At 40.1% G+C, this 18,280-nt stretch overlaps 2 protein-coding genes across 3 annotated transcripts; one reads left to right on the top strand and one right to left on the bottom strand.

Annotated features, from left to right (window-relative positions):
• Nucleotides 1-1,731: 1,731 nt before the first annotated feature.
• Nucleotides 1,732-11,399, bottom strand: paqr4a (progestin and adipoQ receptor family member IVa). The gene is made up of 3 exons (XM_039825738.1): nucleotides 10,296-11,399; nucleotides 7,180-7,398; nucleotides 1,732-4,844 (listed from the first exon to the last, which is right to left on the bottom strand). Exons 1-3 carry the CDS (start codon nucleotides 10,567-10,569, stop codon nucleotides 4,411-4,413), a joined length of 927 nt encoding a protein of 308 aa, XP_039681672.1. The 5' UTR covers nucleotides 10,570-11,399; the 3' UTR covers nucleotides 1,732-4,410.
• Nucleotides 11,400-13,912: 2,513 nt separating this feature from the next.
• On the top strand, nucleotides 13,913-17,345 carry LOC120575110 (perforin-1-like). Of its 2 annotated transcripts, none has more exons than XM_039825735.1 (5): nucleotides 13,913-13,943; nucleotides 14,854-15,428; nucleotides 15,573-15,711; nucleotides 15,811-16,022; nucleotides 16,269-17,345. In XM_039825735.1, exons 2-5 carry the CDS (start codon nucleotides 14,896-14,898, stop codon nucleotides 17,146-17,148), a joined length of 1,764 nt encoding a protein of 587 aa, XP_039681669.1. In that variant the 5' UTR covers nucleotides 13,913-13,943; nucleotides 14,854-14,895; the 3' UTR covers nucleotides 17,149-17,345. The 2 variants fall into 2 exon arrangements, with proteins under 2 accessions (XP_039681669.1, XP_039681671.1); XM_039825737.1 differs by having other exon boundaries at nucleotides 13,919-13,947.
• The last annotated feature ends 935 nt before the right edge of the window (nucleotides 17,346-18,280 follow it).

Below are 18,280 nucleotides of genomic sequence, written 5' to 3'. Positions count from 1 at the left end.
CTTTTGTGAGATACTGTATATGTAGAGTCCAATGCAATCAAAGTTTCTCAAACAGAAGTACACACACACAAACACACACACACACACACAAACAAACAAACAAGGATGAAGGAGATGGCCTATAAGCAGTTTAAAAAATATAGACTTCAGTTTATTGCACAATCGTTGCTGGAGACTGAGGAGTGTGAGAGCCTGTCTGTTACACAGGACACTAATAACTAATGTTGGACAGATGTGTGAACTACAGAACGTCTGTTTTCCTGCACATTATTTGCAACATACAGATTTCATGCCTGTATGGGTTTTGCAGGAAAGCCCATATACACATGTAAACATACATGGTCTGGAAAAATAAATAAACAACCCTGGAGAATAATTGCAAACCAGCAAGGACAGTATTACAAGTCAATTATTTTCATGTGCCTGGTCAAAATAATGGGCTGCACCAGTGCACATGAACTTCCACTAGATGGAGCCACACTCATTCATTTTCAGTTTAAAAATGCTGTGACATTGCGGATATGAAGAGACGGATAACAGACAGACCCTCCAGTAAGCTCCCTTCATCCTAAGGGAAAGGGCTTGCCTCATCATCTGTACACATAGATCAGTGTCATTATTAGGATCCACAGAATAACAGTAATCAGAATAATCAGTATATAACAATACAGGTAGTCCATTATAAACAGGTCATCAACAGGCTATCCGGCACCTGTGTTATATTAAAAAATGAACTTTGTTAGTGATGTGTTAATACGTCATGTAATTTTTTTTTCATTTAACATATAGACAAAAGGCCAGGTTCCACTCCTGTAACATGGTTTTCAGAGAAGTACTACCTTTCCACCTTCCTTCTGCCTTCTGTACAATCCGTTACCCTAGCATGAACAGACTGTACAAATAGGGCAGGTGGAGGTAGATGACAGTCTCGCAGCCATGTTTCAGAAAGCAGAGGTCAGGCCTTGGATGTTACAGCTACTGTTATGGCACCCTGAGAAGTGGGAGGCCCAGGATGTTGGAGCGAAGCCCTCTGTTACAGTGGATCAGAGGGCTGTTTCAACGAACACATACTGACTTCACTGTTACGTATCCTTCGGCTGATAATGCATAGATAGACCAGTGGTTGTCACGAGGTATTCACATGCCCGCCAACATTTCCCAACGATGGTCACAAATCTTTCTTTCCCACGTGTCTTAAGAAAAGTGGTTACATTTAAATGATCAAAAGCATTCTTAATTAGGGTCACACAAGATCAAAAATTCTACATTTGCACTGAAACCAATTTCAGTCTTTTTTTCTGTGTTGTTCACATACATATGGACATAACTAAGCAAACACACATTCTTGATATTAATCTGAAGCACCGCACCGAGCCGCATCTGCTATCCTCTCTCATAACTCGCTTTGGCTGTGAGAGAGAGCAGCAGCTTATATGTGGCAAACCATTAATCCCATTTCTTCTTATCCTATATTGTGTATGTATCAAAAATGAATCAGGGTATATCGTTTGCACTGTATGTATATATAATCCACATACATGTATTTACATTATTTATATGGACTTGAAATATGTTTCAGAATTGTAATTTACTTTAATCCAAAGCCCTTTTGAGAACAATGAAGAGTGCAGTTTATTTAATAGTGATGTATTGCCTCTGATCTGATCTGTTCAGTTATCTTCCTGTAGTGGTGACACCCCCCCAACCCCCCAACACCCCAACCCCCCCACTACCCACACAGTCATTTCCAGGAGCGTGAGACATGGCCTTTGAGTGACTACAATGAACAAACAATTAGCTAACACTATGAAACGTTAGGTTCTGTTTTACAGCTACTTTCATGCATTTTTTCAGTTTCATTCAATGGCCAATAATACATTAGTTTCAGCTTTAACATTATACGACGGGCATAGTATGTAATAATCACTGTGTCAGAGTGAGACTAGCAGACGTAAGTATCTGACTCTTTATCTAGGAGAAGGGTGCGGGGACGCAGTCTGAGGCTAGTGTACGTGTTTAAGACTGTGGGAAATCCTTTTTCACCTATGAGTCAGTGTTAGCACAGGAAGCGGAGGACGTGCTACACCTCATACGCTGCTTATTTGGCAAGATGAAGTGGGTCTGAAGGGATTGGCGACTAGTCAGTAGGCGGCTGTGACTATTGTCATGGGAAGCAAGTGCAATGTCATTAAGAAAGTAAAGTCTGCCTGTGGAAAAGAAATCAACCACTAGTCTTGAGCATGAAGTACAGTGCAACAGTTACTCTTACTTTAGAGTAACTGAAATACCACAGAGGATTATAGTGGCAAAACAATCATCGTCCATCAATCATGGACATTCACACAGAACTGATGTAACTTATACATGACCGGAGGGCACAGGGGTTCATTCCTGTTTGGTTAGGCCAGTGTAATAAAATACTAATAACTAACTTAAAAAGACACAGTGTGTAACCTCTGTTTGAGTTAAAAAGGTGCTAGTCAAAGAACACAAATCCAGCTGCAGGGCAAAAGCGCTGCATTTAAATAACAAAGCATAAATAATGGCAACGTGCACCATTGTGTGGCAATAATGACTGACCCTTATAAACCATCAATTTCAAGTAAACATCCAAATACAGTAAAAAGCCATTTTCATTCAAGTCCAAGAAATAACATAAATCTTCAGAAGAGGGCTGCACAAGTTTTTAAAGTCACATAACTGTTTTTTTCTTGCTGATTACTGCAAATTTTATTGTGAATTGTAATGCATGGAGACCAGTCTTTTTCTACAATATTACCGAGTGACTGAGAAGTCGAACATCAGTGGAAAAAAATTGTGTGGGGAGAATATGAGGAGCTAATCCTCGGGATTTGCACGGTTTGTATAAAACTAAAGATTTTCTCTGACCTCTAACTTGATCTGTTAGCCAGTGATCCTGCACAGCAACAACGTAAACTGTTTAAGCAGTTGACAAAGACACAAGGTTAACTGTATCAGCAAATAAATACAAAGCATAATAAATATATAATTTCATTACAGTATTTTGTGCACGTTGTGCCAATACGCAGGTTGGTTTCAGCTGTTGTTTTTCTAAACAGGGTTACAGTGTAAAGATAATCAACTGTTTAGAAACTTACAATTACAATCAAGTTTCCTTAAAAGTTGACAGTTTTTAAGTGGCGATCCCTTAACTTTCAGGGCATCTTGCTGCTACTTTACATTTACATCACAAGCTAATATACATATGGTGGGATTAGAGTGCCTGTTCAGTCACTTTAAAATGCACATTAGAGGGTTTTTCTACAGAACAAATGTGCATAAACTTAAAAGTTATAAAACATAATCTTCCACAATCTTCCTTACAATGGGAAGTTATCATATATGCACAATAATAAATAACGACTTTGCTTATTCCCATAAGTAAAAGTTTGGCGAACAATAATGCCATTGAACAACACAGTTTGTAAACTATTGCACTTTTTCTCTTTTTTCTGATTTCTTAAAAATGCCTAAATATCATTGGCAAGGAGCTCAGGTGCAATGGAAACCGACAACACTGCACAATTGATTGTAATGTGTGGTGCAAGCCACCTAAAGCAAGTAAACTCATTGCCAACATGCTGGCACACTCAGGAATGAACCCCCTCACCCATCTTCATTTCCTCGTCATCTTGTGACATTAAGAACAAATCAGACTGACCCACACATAAAGAAAGAGGCAGTAGCGGAAAACAAGGAAACACGGACAAAACAACCAGTCTTGTAAAAGTCAGTCAGTTGGACGTAGTGAAAACTATGAGCGCTTTGTGCAGCACTTACAGTATGTACATGTAGTATAAAAATATAGGTGTGAGGGTGTCTGACTTGTGTGTAGTGTGTGTGATGTGCATGTGTTGAGATATGGATGTGCTGCATAGGGCATGCAATATCTTCTAGCTGCAGACTGTCTTAACCAACAGCATCAGATTAACCAACCACATCGGATAATGTGGTTTGTTAATCATCACTTCTATTATCAAGTAAAGGCTTTATACTCAGCAGTAACGTTTTACTAGATCCTTTACTTAAGACTTTCCAGTGTTCAATACAGTTACATTTTGCTGTGTGTGTGTGTGTGTGTGTGTGTGTGTGTGTGTGTCCGTATACACCTGTTTCCATGTTTATGGAGAGTGACAGAGTCAAAATGCTTGTGCGTGTTACTTGACATACTTTTGCCTACATTCGCACAAAGTAACAAGATGGACGTAGATATGAACATTCTGAGTTTAAGCGCATGAGGTGAACACATGCACAGAGAACATATTGTCTCACCTCACTGCATCAGTTCCCCCTGAATACCCTCCTTCTCTTTCCCTCTGCAGACACCCCCATCCCCTCAGAGGTCCTATAACCTTACATCCCAGTGCTCCTTGTATGGGGGGGGGGATGTCAGTCTGAGGGACAGTTGTAGCTGTTGATCCACAGCAGGTCGTCCAGCACACCCCAGTGTAGGTAAAGGATGGAGCCTACCACCAGTACATGCATGATCTGGTGGCTGTTGCACCAGTAGTCAAAAAGGCCCGGGCGGAAGCGTTCCGGGATGCGCATGATGTTTATGACCCCGCCCAGCACGGCCAGCGCATCCATCATGAGAAAGTGGCGTAGTGAGGTGGGGCTGCCGCCACCCAAGCCCACCCCGCGAAGCAAGAAGAAGGAGAAGCGGAATAGCGCCTGCCAGGCGAAGGAGCGCAATCGGCGAACGCTGCTCCGAGCCGTGACGGCGCAGTAGATGGCGTGGCTGGACAGCAGGATGTAGACTAACAGGGCCACAGTGCGGATGAACGGGTAGCACAGCAGCGTGCTGTAGACAATGGGCAGCGCCCCTGAGACAAGAAAACACACAAAGGAGAGTCAACATAGAGAGGGAGCATTGATGCCAGACTCAGCAGCAATGTAACGCCTGGTGCAAGCCACAGCGCACACAGGTCAAATTGTTTGAACCCAGTGTGACAGCGCTCTTTCAGAGTGGTGAGCAGCACTCAGATCCTCTGCCTGACTGTGTTAAATGCAGCACTCAACTCATATAAAGGTCATGTGGAAGCTCCATATGTAACTAAGCTTTCCAGATGTGGAGTCTTGGGTGAAATAAAAAAAAAAAAAACTGAGGATGAATATTTGCTGAAATGCAGAAGAAAATTCCTTAAAGTGATGGTTCGGAGTAATTCACCCTAGGGTCCTTTGCACCATGACCTCGAGCCAAACACCCCCCCAGAAGCTTTTTTCACCTGGGTCGAACATTGGGAGAGTTAGCTAGAGTAGCGTTATCATCTGAATAGCTTAGCGCTGGGGCTAATGGACCCACGTTTGTATCTCGTAAATTACCCCACTAATAATGGCCGAAATGATACCAAACGTCTACAAGTAGTACAAATAGGTTATGCTCTCATAAAACGATGGATTGGAAAGTTTGTAAGTACACCAGAAGTTTATGAACACTTGCCTGCTCTCTTCTGCTCTCTGTTGCTGCTGCTGCTACCTGCATTTAGACGAGTGCTTAGGGCCGTCTACAAATTACTACACCGAAAAGAGTTACAACAAAAATATTTATTAATTCAATGATTAAATAAGGTAATGTCTCCAAACTTACCTCAATTATTACTCGTCTCCTGCTAGTTATACTACAGCACTTACTTAAAAAAAAAAAGTTTCATTAATAAATATTTTTGTTGCATCTCTTTTCGGTGTTGTAATTTGTAGACGGCCCTAAGCACTCGTCTTACAGCAGCAACAACAACAGCAGAGAGCAGAAGCCAGCAGGCAAGTGTTATTTACATAAACTTCTGGTGTACAAACGTGGGTCCATTAGCCCCTGCGCTAAGCTATTCAGCTGATAACGCTACTCTAGCTAACTCTCCCAATGTTAGACCCAGGTGAAAAAAGCTTCTGGGGGGGTGTTTGGCTCGAGGTCATGGTGCAAAGGACCCTTGGGTGAATTACTCCGAACCATCACTTTAAGTCCATACGGAGAGCACTTTAGGTTCAGCAGAGGAGGGTTGACTTTGTAGGCTGAAAACAGTTCCGTTTTATTAGCCTAATCGAGAGCTTAAACAATCAATCCTTTAGCCGATGAACAGACAATTAATCAGTAACTATTTTGATATTAGTTTGTCTTTTTTTTTTTAAAGCATAAAATGCCATTTTTTCCAATTCCAGATTCTCAAATATGAGGATTTACTGATTTTCTCTGATTTATATCACAGTGTCTTGAATATCTTTGGGTTTTGGATGGGTGCTGCAGTGGTTAGCACTGTCACAGCAAGAGGGTTCCAGGTTTGAAACTGGCTTGGTGCCAGTTTGCATGTTCTCCCCATGTCAGCGTGGGTTTTCTCCGGGTTCATCCTCCCACAGTCCAGTGACATGCAGGTTGTTGACTCTAAATTGCCCGTAGGTGTGAATGTGAGTGTGAATGGTTGTCTGTCTCTATGTGTCAACCCTGTGATTGTTCTGGCGACCAGGTTAGGTCTGTCCAGGTTACCCCCCTCTTGCCTAATGTCAGCTTGGATAGGTACAGCCCCCCCCCCCCACGACACTAAATAAAATAAGTTTTAGGACAAAGTGAATAAATCAAAGGGACTTATACATTAATCAAGAAATAACGAAAAAGAAATCATCCTGCCAGAACATTCTTGATGATTACCTAGTCTGTGTCAATAAATAAGTTGTCACTATAAGTTTAAAAGAAATGAAAAGCTAATTTTTGTTGTGTGTTTTTATACGGTATTAAATCTAAACTAGGAGTGGTTAATATTGTTTCTAAGCAAAATAAATATTGGTAAAGTAAATATGATGGCCAAGCAGGTGGAGCCATTTATTGTTAATATGACTTAGCAGGAACAGCTGCTTCAAATGAATGCAGCCTTTAATTTGTATGGTGATATTATAAAACAGATATCCACTCCCATGTCACAATATTAATTATTACTGTATTATTATCAGAATAATATTATGGCCACGCTAAATTGTTTGTACATAAATACATGAAAAACATTGCACTTGTCATGTTGATTTTAATAGGCTAATACAGGCAGCATGGACAGATCAATAACCATTTTAGAACTTGGATCATTGCTTACATTGGCCAGTTGACTTAGTAGTCAAATATGTTCTGACACATTGATAAACGGTGAAGAAATCTGCTGAGCTTCCAAGAAGGCTTACCCAATGTGTTGATCATGCAGATTCCACACACGTCGAGTTTAAGGAGGGTGTGGTAGACGGGCTCCCCTCCCTCGTGGTTCATGAAGAGGTGGTAGAGCACAGAGCCCAGCTGGGGCGAGAGGCAAGCCAGGAAGTGCACCACGCCCAACCACGTGACGCTGATTTGAGACCAGGGGATGTGGAGAGGAAGCAGCACCAGGAAGCAAACCAAAGGGATGCCTGGAAATAGGAAGGGCAGAGAAACAGAGACAGCACAGTTGTTAGAGTAGACTTTACCTCAGCTGTAATTAAAGTTGAAGCTCATGTGTAGCTCCTGTCAAGGCTCAACACAAACAAAGGGGAATGCCTTTGTTGCACTCAGTGTCATGTACAAATCGAGTTTACTGTTTGTGCAAAATTTGTAAAGCAACATATATTATGAGGATTATTTACAGTTAGAAGTTTTTCTTGCGGGCGTCCAGTGCTTGCCAGAAAACAAAGCCTGAGGTAATGCGCACGCTGTTATGAAAACCCAAAGTTCAAGCACAATAAAATAACACGGAAACTTTGACAAAACCAAATTAAGGTGTCATGTTTATTGTGATGGATTATCTAGCTCGGGACTTTTGAGGCCTGCGGACATTATTTTTCAAACTGTCTACGAATGAGTGGCCGCGAAGGGCTTCCACCTGAGCTGAGCAAAATCCTTCATGATTGGCACAAACGTATGCACAAACGTAAGTGTTACTCTTTGTGGGAAAGACAAAAAGCTCCCACTAAATTCTTATTTTTATGCCATATCTCAAATGGCTCCAATGTAAGTTTCTCTATTCGGCAAGGGAGAGGCGTTCAGTGCTATGTGAGCAAAAAATTCCAGACCTTGAAATTTGATCCACATACAGTTGTGACGATCATTTATCACTCTATGCCACACATATTGCACTCCCTTGCCCTTTTTATGCTCACTCCGCCTTTCCCAATGTCAAGGCATTTGTCCCAGCCAGGTGATACTGGCAATGCCTTCTACTGTAACACATCTATTTTAAGTGTGTTAGCTCTGCTCCTCCCCCCACTCGTACTGAGCTGACCGGCCGTTCTCTGTCCCACTCAGGGTTGAATACAGTAGGGAGGACCTCCTCTGAAGGCATGGACGTGGTGAACCGTCTGAGAGCTGAGCCGCGGGCAGGATGTTTTCAGCTTATATGCAAAACAAACCAGCTCATGAAACTTACCTGAAATGTTACAACACAATGAAAAAGAAATACAAAAATGTTCCACCTGAGTTATGAGCACAGCTCTGAATCTACTCTTCTAAATTTGGAGAATTGGACAAAAGCTCATTGGATTAAACACCACTGCCTTATATAGGCAATGATTTTACTGGTGTATGTGAGGTAACATGCTCAGCTGATGTCACTGTTGTAATAAAAACTTCCAAGGCCACTTCCCTTATGATCACTTCTGCAGTTTATTCAGTGACTGCTGGCAGGTGGAAGTGAATTGATGACCTTTAGAATGAGGAAGTTGTCAGATTCTCAGAAGTATGAACACACAGATGATGTACTGCACTCTCTACAGCTATTGGATGTATTTTGATGGTAGTAACAGGTCATGCTAATGTGTGCCATGCTATATTGACGGTCTAATCATATCAGATTGAAAGCCTAATAACACCATGAAGCTAACAAGCCGACACATCAGTCTCACCTCTGGCTGCATAGATCAACACATTAATACAATTAATTTTGGCTTGCACCAACCTATTTAAGGATGGGAAACTATTGTGTAACCATGACATTTTGGACCAGATGAAAAGTCCATTCCCGGCAATTTCCATTTTTCAATTGAACAGACAAACATGTATGTCTAGCTTCTGCTTGTTAAAGTACATAAAATAAGGCCTCTTTAAAATTGAATTAATCATACTTAACTCTTCAATTTGGCACACGTATAAGTTACAAAGCATGGAGCATTAATTAAAATGAAAAGTGGTTCTCTATGCTCGCCATTGCGTGGATAACTTGGGTGAAAAATTGTGGCAACTTTTAAAGTGACTGACTGAGTGATGACTAACACTAGTAGTAGAAGTATTCAAATAGCATTACAACAGTGTAAAAATACTCCATTACTAGCAAAAATCCTGCATTCAAAATCATATTAAAGTACTTGTTATGCAGACAAACAGCCCGTGATTGTTGTAGGCCTATATCATAATAAATGTAGTAGCATTTACAGTAACTGTTTTACTTTTAGTGCAGCTGGTTGAGCTGGAGCAAATTCCAACCACATTATAGAGCTCTATTATCAATTAGTCGAAACACAAACATAATCAGCAGCTATTTTAATAATCAATTAATAATTTTTCAAGCAAAAATGTCAAACACACTCTATTCCAGCTTCTCAAATGAAAGGATTTGCTGCTTTTGTTTGTCACATACCACTGAAATCTGAATACCTTTGGGTTTTGGCCTGTTTGTCGGACAAAACAAGAAGAAGATTTGAAGATATCACCTTGGGCTCTGGGAAGTTGTGATTTTTGAGGGGATTTTTCACCACTATATTTTCAATTTTCTTCGACATTATACACTGTTGGGTAGTTTTATCTTGAAATATGTGTCATATTTTCTAACTTGATCATGTGTTTGTATGCAAAATCATAATCTAAACTAGTAACTACAGCTGTCTAATACATTTAGTGAATTCAAAGTACATTGTTTCCTTCTAAAATGTAGTGGGATGGAAGTATAAAGTAGCAAATACTCAAGTGCCTCAAAATTGTACAGTACATTCCCTGAGTAGATGTTATTAGTCCCAAAAACCAAGCTGCCATCACTGATCAATTGATTGACGGCATGTATTTTAATACATGGACAAACACTATAAAAGAAATAAATATGTTTACTCATTAAGACAAATACTTCAAATATGAATTTGGCGGTCACCATTAAGGGTTTAAGTCATGTTTGCCATCCTGAACGCTTTCCAGGCTTTTCTAGTGCAATGTCTGGCTTAGCATCCTTCCGCAGGTACAGTATCTGTACAGTATCTGTACTGCTGTTGGTTAATACTTAATGTCACACAGGCTACCAAAATCTCACTTGCTGACTAAGCAGTTAATGCACAATTCCTGTACTTACCGTGAGTGTATATGTTTCCAAGTTCATTGTGCAGGTAAAACAGGCTTCTTATGCAGTCTTGCACAGAGGAGCTTGGCCGGTATCCCGTTAGGACGTATTTGTTAAACTGTAGATGTGGAGGTGAACTCGCCCAGTCCAGAAGCCTGGGTCCATTTAAAATTGCCATAGCAAACAAGCCCGTTAAAAGGACGCCGCCGAAAAAGTAAAAAACGGACTGTACACCTATGTACACATTTAATAGGATTATTGCAACTAAAACCTTGTGGGATACCATTGGTGCTGTTTAAGGGTTCTATATTGTGCTAATAGTCTCCTAGCTTGCACTGGCAAGCTCACTTCAAGTCTCTCTCAGCAATACCCGGCGACGGTGTTTCAGCGCCGCCGCTGTTTGCTTTGAACCGCCGGTACCTGTGAGAGTGTCACCCGCAAGGCTGGAGACAGACTCGGCCAGCCACATACATGGTGCGAGCTCGGGACGGTCATTACATTTGGCATCTAAAGAATGTCTGTGTAGCACCTAACAGCCTTGAGCGGTTATGGGGCAAAATGTTCCTCGTCATGTTAAAGCCACTTGCTCATTAGTTAGCATTCCAGTGCAGCAGCACGGGCATGAACGCGTCCCAGGCAGGGATGCTGTGGGTGTTTGAGTGGGAGCCGCGCGTCCACCCAACTCCAGATGATGCTAGCTTGATCCTAGCGGTCAGATTTGCAACAGAGGACTAGCGGGTCATACCTTTACTTTAATGACAGAAAACGGGCGGGTCGGATCAGTTCCGCTGATGCGGGCTAGCTTTCGTAACGCTTTAAAAAAACAACAACAAAAAAACAGATGAGATCTGTGATACTGGAGCGGAGATTTTTGGAAGGACTGCGGGGCTAGCAAGCCGCCGGGCACTCGGCTACCGATGTCCTGTGACTGGAGATGAAAAAGCAGATATTTGAGCAGGGTGACTCCAAACACACGAGGTCCGGTCCGTAACGCTTATATTCACTTCCTTCAACATCTGTTTTATCCAACGGTTTCCAATTATTTCTGGCTGGCCGTATTCCTTGAAATGCAGTGTCTTCCCTGGCGGCCTTTAATTCCCCTGCATCGCCTCTAGTGTCAAGCTACAAAGAACAACAATGACGACACTTCCGCTCATTGATTTCAAAATAAAATCTACACACACACACATACACACACACACATATATATATATATATATATACATACACACAAAGCACATACATTTAAATGACTAAAATACTGCATTTCGTGCCACCGATATCTTATCATAGATGCGTTTCAGGCTATTTAACAAGGCCCTTACAATTAGTAATATTAAATATTACTTTCAAACAGTTGTTGAAGCAAGGCAATGTGCTCAGCAAGACTGTGCCTGCTCATTGCTCAATTGAGTTTAGCCAAACATGGTTAACATAAATACAAAAGATGCCTTTAGGGAGGCCTAAGTCAAATCTTTGCTTTTGGGCCACTACTAACCCTCCATTTCTCCACACCCGCTCTGTGTACATTATTGTGTAGCCTACTCTTAATCGGTAGTCCTACTCCTGCTCTGGAATAATACTATCTAGCTCCAGATTTTCTTTTTGGTAATTTGATTACAGAAAATACAACTTTATTAAAGAATATGCACTGTGTGAGAACAATATGAAATAAAAATCTTAAATGCAGGGATCCTCTTAGAAGACAGGCCCACAAGAGTACAGGATCCATCTTAGTTGTTGGTGCGTATTCTCTAACAAATTTGGCAATTAACCAAACCAACAGATACACAGTGAATCTAGGACTTTTTCTGGGGCTCTAAAATTAAAATACTATTAGGAATACATAAAGAAAGCGTTCTTTTCACTATTAGTCTTGTATGCTGTTACAGGTAATTTATCATCATCAGGTGCACAATTACATTTTCAGAAACATTTAAAAGTTACATATAGTTACTTTAAAAAGGAAAATATATATGTTTTTAATACACGTTTATGTAAAGATACAATTTTATTTTGAAGGCAAACTCTTTTAACTTCTGGTCTAAATCTGTTTTACTGGGACTAGTTTCATGCTGCTTGGCGGCACTGGCAGTTAAATGCCAACACTGACTGAGCTACAGCTGCCTTCAATTCAGCCGGAAATATTGCAGTTGCCACCTGAGCTCACATGATAAACACAAAGAACACGATTATTATTTGTAAGTTAATAGCAAATATTTCATTACAGCAACAAAATGTGTTTCTTATTATAATTACAGACACAAATGCAGTTCAGCCTAGATGTTGCATTTTCTGAAAACTGATTATACCAGAGAAAAATAAAAAATACTATTATAATTACAGAATATGCATAGAAAGAGTCTCAGATTTGAATCATGAGAGAATATATTGCTGCTGCAGGTCTATAAATGAGTCAAAGTCCAGACATGAGTTTGCAATGCTGAAATCCCATATACCGGTATGCTACATGTTGCTTGACTTCTAATTAAAAACAACGACAACATTACTGTCATTATAGGGTCAATTTGCTATTATTACTGCACAAAAGCAATAGATGCACTTGGATTTAGACGTTTCCGAAGTAATCCTGTAATAGCAGCGAACTGCTGAAGATCTGGATGAATCACACCACCTCCACCTCTCACCCCTCTCTGCTGCTTGGACCTTATGACATGTAGCCGCCTACACCAACACCTCTGTGGGACTGTGCTGAACAAGACCCCCTATTACTCTGAACAACCCACATGTCACACGTTAAGCAGATGTGGTTAACAGTTCTACAGAAAGGAAGAGAGAAGTGAAGAATATAACATATTTTTTTTATGCCTTCATATCATATTTCATACATTTTATAGTTCCTCTCCTAGTTGCAGTGTTGCTTTATACATCTGTTTTATGCTGATAAAATGTATGAATCAATGCATTTATAATTTTTCACAGTTTTTTGTGTTGCCTTATCTGTAATATATTACACTACCTGCACTATTGCACTATAAATGCTCTTACAACCCATACATATTTATACTACTGTTCCCACTGTATATATCTCACCTCTAGTGCATTCATATTTATGCTGCTGCACTATACAGTATATTTTGCCTACTTGCTACCCATGGTCATACTGTTTTCTTACTGTATATATCTTAGCATATTCATATCCATCCTTTACTGTTTATTATTATTTATATATACCTCTATACATATGTATAATACTCTGTACTGATTTTTTGCAAATCTGGTTGGATGATTAACTGCATTTCGTTGTCTCAGTACTGCAATGACAATAAAGTTGAATATAATATAACAATATATTGTAATGGTTTCTTCTCACTTAATTTCTCCATATTAGATTTACTTTTGTTTAGCATTTATACATTAATAATATTTTGTATGTTAAAATGGTCAGACATGGCTCTATTTTGTTTTTATATTTTAATGTAGTGTCATTTTCTTTTCCATGTAAGCATTTGCATTTATCAGAAATGCCTAGGTGTTTATTTGCATGTAGAGCAGGGCAGTGAGAGCTGATCACAAGTGGTCACCACACCCTACCCTTTCACTGTCACCTCACTCTCCCCACCAGTCTATAAAAACACAATGTAAAAATGTTGATGCACAGTTGGATTCACACATTCAGTGTGAACGTGAGAGACAAAGGTGAGTCTCTGCTGATTTGCTTATTTTAAAATATATTTACATTTTATCTGAAAATGCATAACCTTCAGGAGTCCGTCAAGAGTCTCCCTATTCACTCCGTCGTAAACTTGATGCTCCTTCCTGACTGTCAAAGACTAAACATTGGTGCAAGTCGATGGAAACGATCTTTATGAGTGGGTTTGTCCAGTCTTTGTGGTTTCAGCTAGTCTTCAAGTTTGTTTCAAGCTTTAGAGGTGGCTCTAAAATAGCTTAAAAACAGAGGGACCCAGAGATGGTTTTCTTTAACAGTGGCATGTTTAAAATTGGAGGGGAAAATATTGGTAGACCAACAATCGAAAATACAGCTTTTAGGCAGATGCATGTATTTGAAAGTGCAACAGCGCTTTGACAGATGATTTAACCCTTTCTGGTCCAAAATTTAAAATGAAAACTTTTTTTACAACATTTTGGTCGTCTTTTTCAACACATTTGTCACTTTTCCCAGTGTTTTTGTCTTTTTTTTCTATGTTCTTTTATCAATTTTGTTAAATTGTTATCAATGCTATACAATTTAATAAAACACCCAAATTAAATTAAAAAAGGAGTGAACTGATCATTTATTTTATTATGAAGAGCGTTGTATGGAACCATCGGGGTTATTTATTTCTTTTTTGACAATTTGGCTGAAAGAAACCCAAATTTCTGATATAGAAACTTTTTGAAAATGGGGCAGATTTGACCCAAGGACAACAGCAGGGTTAACTGAAGTGACTGAATATGGTGTTAATCTTAAGTTATTTAAAACTGTTACTACTTCTACTTCTACTACTTCAGTGTGGTATCCTATAGTAGTTTAGACCTGTTGAACCAGAAACTTTGAGTGGTGTAGTAATAGATAGCTTCACTTACTCATGAAACATTTCTTTTTCAGGATAAACCATCAGTTTGCATCCACTACCAACTTAACAGCAACATGTTTCTGTTGAATATTTGCCTCTATGCCAGCTTCGTGCTGTCCCTCCCTCAGTGTACGTATCAATCATGCGTACAGGGGACACCCAGACAGTGCCTGGATGCAGAATTTGCTCCAGGTACCAATTTGGCTGGTGAAGGCTTCGATATCACCAAAATGGAACGTAAAGGAGCCTTTGTGCTCGACATGAATAAGTGGAAACACAAGGATAAAACGTGCACCCTTTGTAGCAACCCCTATCTGGAAAACAAAAAGCAAAAGCTCCCCTTGTCAGTGGTGGACTGGAGACCAAAGCAGTCCTGCAGCATGAAAGTGGCCAGTACACTTCACCGATCCAGTGAGTCTCTGGTCAGTTCCAGCACCTCTTCTGTTGCAAATAACTGGCAGACCAATCTAGATCTTAAAGTAGGAAGTAAAGGCGCCTCATTGATGCTAGCTGGTACCCATTCTAAACTAGCTGATTACTCCATGGAAAAAACAAAGAATGACAAGTTCAGCTTCACAAGCCACAGCATGTCCTGTGAGTTTTACAGGTAAGAAGATGATGACATTTCTCTGCACACTACCCTACAATCAAAGATAAATGCTGAATGAACTTTAATGCTCCAATGCAATACTGTTGTAGCCGTGTTTCATATCGGTCTGTCTCTTCTTGTCTGGTGTCTCACTGTTAACAGCTATAGAGTGTCCGGCACTTCCAAGCTACACAGAGAATTTCAAAAAGCAGTGAAACAACTCCCAAAAATCTACAGCCCTGAATACAAGCAACAATTTTATAAACTGATTGACAACTTTGGCACCCATTATGTTACCAAGGTAAACCAAAAATTATTAAAAACAAAAACCAATAAAATAAAATGAACAACAAAGTAATACATTTTCTTATGCAGTATGTGTTTAAATATATCATTCCAGGTGAAATTGGGAGGAAGTGTTCTATCTGTGACCAGCGTCAGGCAGTGCCAGGCCAACCTGCAGGGCCTCAGCCTGGAGGAGGTAGAAATGTGCCTGCGAGTTGAGGCGTCCGCCAGCATTAAAGTTTCAATAAAAACTCAAACAGAACACTGTAAGAAGGACATTGAGAAGACGGACAGGAAGTCAGCCTTCTCCAGCCTCTTCAACGACAGGTAGAGAACATTTTTGTCTTATATTTTGTTAATTCATTTGTATTTCTAAATTGTTATTTTTAACACTGTAAAGGCCAGACTTTAATTGCAAGAATTGAAATATGTCAGATTTAAATAAATCTTGCTCCAAATCCAAGACCCACTTTCTGTTTCTAAAAGCCGTTGGCTTCTCTAGTGTTGGTCTAATGTTTGCTCTTGCTCAAGTCTTTAACTAACTAACTAACTAACTAACTCTCTCCTCTACAGGTTCACAGAAATAAAAGGGGGTTATACCACAGAGCCAGACCTTCTTTTCTCTGCTGACAAAGATCCAGCAGCCTACAAAGAATGGCTGAACTCACTATCACAGAACCCAGACATAGTCTCATATTCCCTGGACTCGCTTCACGAATTACTGCCTACTAACACCACTGTCCGTAAGAACCTGCGCTCAGCCATCAGCCATTATATCCTGGAGAAAGGCCTGTGGAAGAACTGCACTGACCGCTGTCAGGCCGGCATCAAGAGCGACCCAAGGGATACCTGTGTCTGCCAATGCCACAATAACCCTGCTGTAAACCAAGATTGCTGCCCGACCCGTAAGGGCATGGCACAGGTCATCATAACTGTACAGCGGGCTTCTGGTCTTTGGGGAGACTACTTTACATCCACGGATGGCTACGTGAAGGTGTCCTTCAACGGGCAGATGGTCCGACGCTCTCCTGTCATTCACAACAACAACAACCCACACTGGGCCATGGTCGTCGACCTAGGCCCCCAGGATTTGTCAGCGGGAAGTAAAGTGAGATTTGAAGTGTGGGATAAGGACAACAACTGGGACGACGACCTGTTGGGAAAATGTGAGCAGGACCTCTCTGCTGGAGTCAAGCAGGATCTCTGTAACCTGCAACATGGCCAACTATTCTACAAATTGGAGGTGAAATGTGCTCCGAGTCTAGGCGGAGATTTATGCAAGGACTATAAACCTTCGCCAATGAGTCAAAGTCTGAAGAGGCTGTATGTGTCCCGTCATGCACATCCTGTTCCAAAGGCCATCCTCTTAGAGATGGGTGTGTTTGTGGATGAAACAAGCTCACAGAAAAACCTGAGTCTTACTGCCCAGACTCAAAAGTTTGATATGATATAACAGCCATGCTTGGCTTTACTGGTGCTTATATTCAAGGTGTTAGCAATTCTTTTTAGTGTATTGACGTGTTTAATCTAAGCAAAAGGCATCATCCATAACTGTCATCCCTTATTAAATCTCTACTGATCAATAAAGATGAGAGGTACATCAGTTAGGGAAGAATTGACGAAATGTTGAGAAAGTGGCTGAAACTCAACATCAGGAAAATGTCCTTTATATTTTGTTCAGTTTTTTGTTCAGTTTCATTTCCTTTAAGGTCTTCTTGTAGCTAAAAGGGAAATTAAATTTGTGTTTGACAGAAGACTTTTGTTATTATATGCTAGATAGAAAAGATAGTTTCAGTATTTTCACATTTTCCTCTATCATACAGCGCTCATTATACTGTAGACACTGGCCTTTAACAGGTCAGCAAAGCATATGCGGTTGATCATCTAAATGTTTCTGCAATTGTTGAAATGTGAGTTTGATTCAATTCCGCTTTTACTGACAACCTTATTTTGCCTATTTTTTTTATCTCTGCATTTTTTTAAACATTTTATTGTTTCTATACAGGTAATTATAACCTTGTTCTAGTGTGTTTAATACATGTTAATCACATTGTTGCCTTGGTGATTTTTGACTTTGATTTCAATGTTTGTTCTCTAGTTATGTTATCTGTAATTACATTTCCTTTTCTCTGTTAATTTCAAATATGTTGATTTCTCCATCTTGGATTTACCTTTCAGTATTCTTAAATAAATGCCTTTTTAACATGTGCTAAAATGTGTACTAATTCATAATCGTGTAGGCTGTTTGTGTATTTTAATTTAGATTATTTCTCTTTGCTATATCAGTGTTTGCTGCTGAAACAGCCCAATTCTATCACAGGGATCATTAAAAATGTCATCCCACCTGATCATTTACAACTATAACGTTATTCTGTCTTTTTGATAGTCTCCTGCTCTCACAGAGTATGGCCACAGCCCACTACCACTTCAGAGAAATGATAGGTTTGTGGTCTCTGGTTCATTATTGACTGGAACGCCAACCTCACTTTCATGTTGTCACTACCTGTTTGAGATGTCTATAGACCACAAGCTCCTCCCCTCAGTCAGTACTGGGTCTGCTCAACAACGATGAAACTGTCAAACCA

This window comes from Perca fluviatilis, chromosome 15, assembly GCF_010015445.1.
Source record: "Perca fluviatilis chromosome 15, GENO_Pfluv_1.0, whole genome shotgun sequence".
In the NCBI taxonomy this organism is placed as follows: Eukaryota; Metazoa; Chordata; class Actinopteri; order Perciformes; family Percidae; genus Perca; species Perca fluviatilis.
This window is presented reverse-complemented; position numbering and strand designations above follow the sequence as displayed.

Excerpts from the sequence above, each read along its gene's own strand:
- paqr4a (XM_039825738.1), bottom strand. The coding sequence starts at position 10,569 with ATGGTATCCCACAAGGTTTTAGTTGCAATAATCCTATTAAATGTGTAC. Across the intron at positions 7,399-10,295 it reads TGGAAACATATACACTCACG|GCATCCCTTTGGTTTGCTTC; the intron begins GTAAGTACAGGA and ends TCCTATTTCCAG. Across the intron at positions 4,845-7,179 it reads CTGCATGATCAACACATTGG|GGGCGCTGCCCATTGTCTAC; the intron begins GTAAGCCTTCTT and ends TTCTTGTCTCAG.
- LOC120575110 (XM_039825735.1), top strand. The coding sequence starts at position 14,896 with ATGTTTCTGTTGAATATTTGCCTCTATGCCAGCTTCGTGCTGTCCCTC. Across the intron at positions 15,429-15,572 it reads ATGTCCTGTGAGTTTTACAG|CTATAGAGTGTCCGGCACTT; the intron begins GTAAGAAGATGA and ends CACTGTTAACAG. Across the intron at positions 16,023-16,268 it reads TCCAGCCTCTTCAACGACAG|GTTCACAGAAATAAAAGGGG; the intron begins GTAGAGAACATT and ends TCTCCTCTACAG.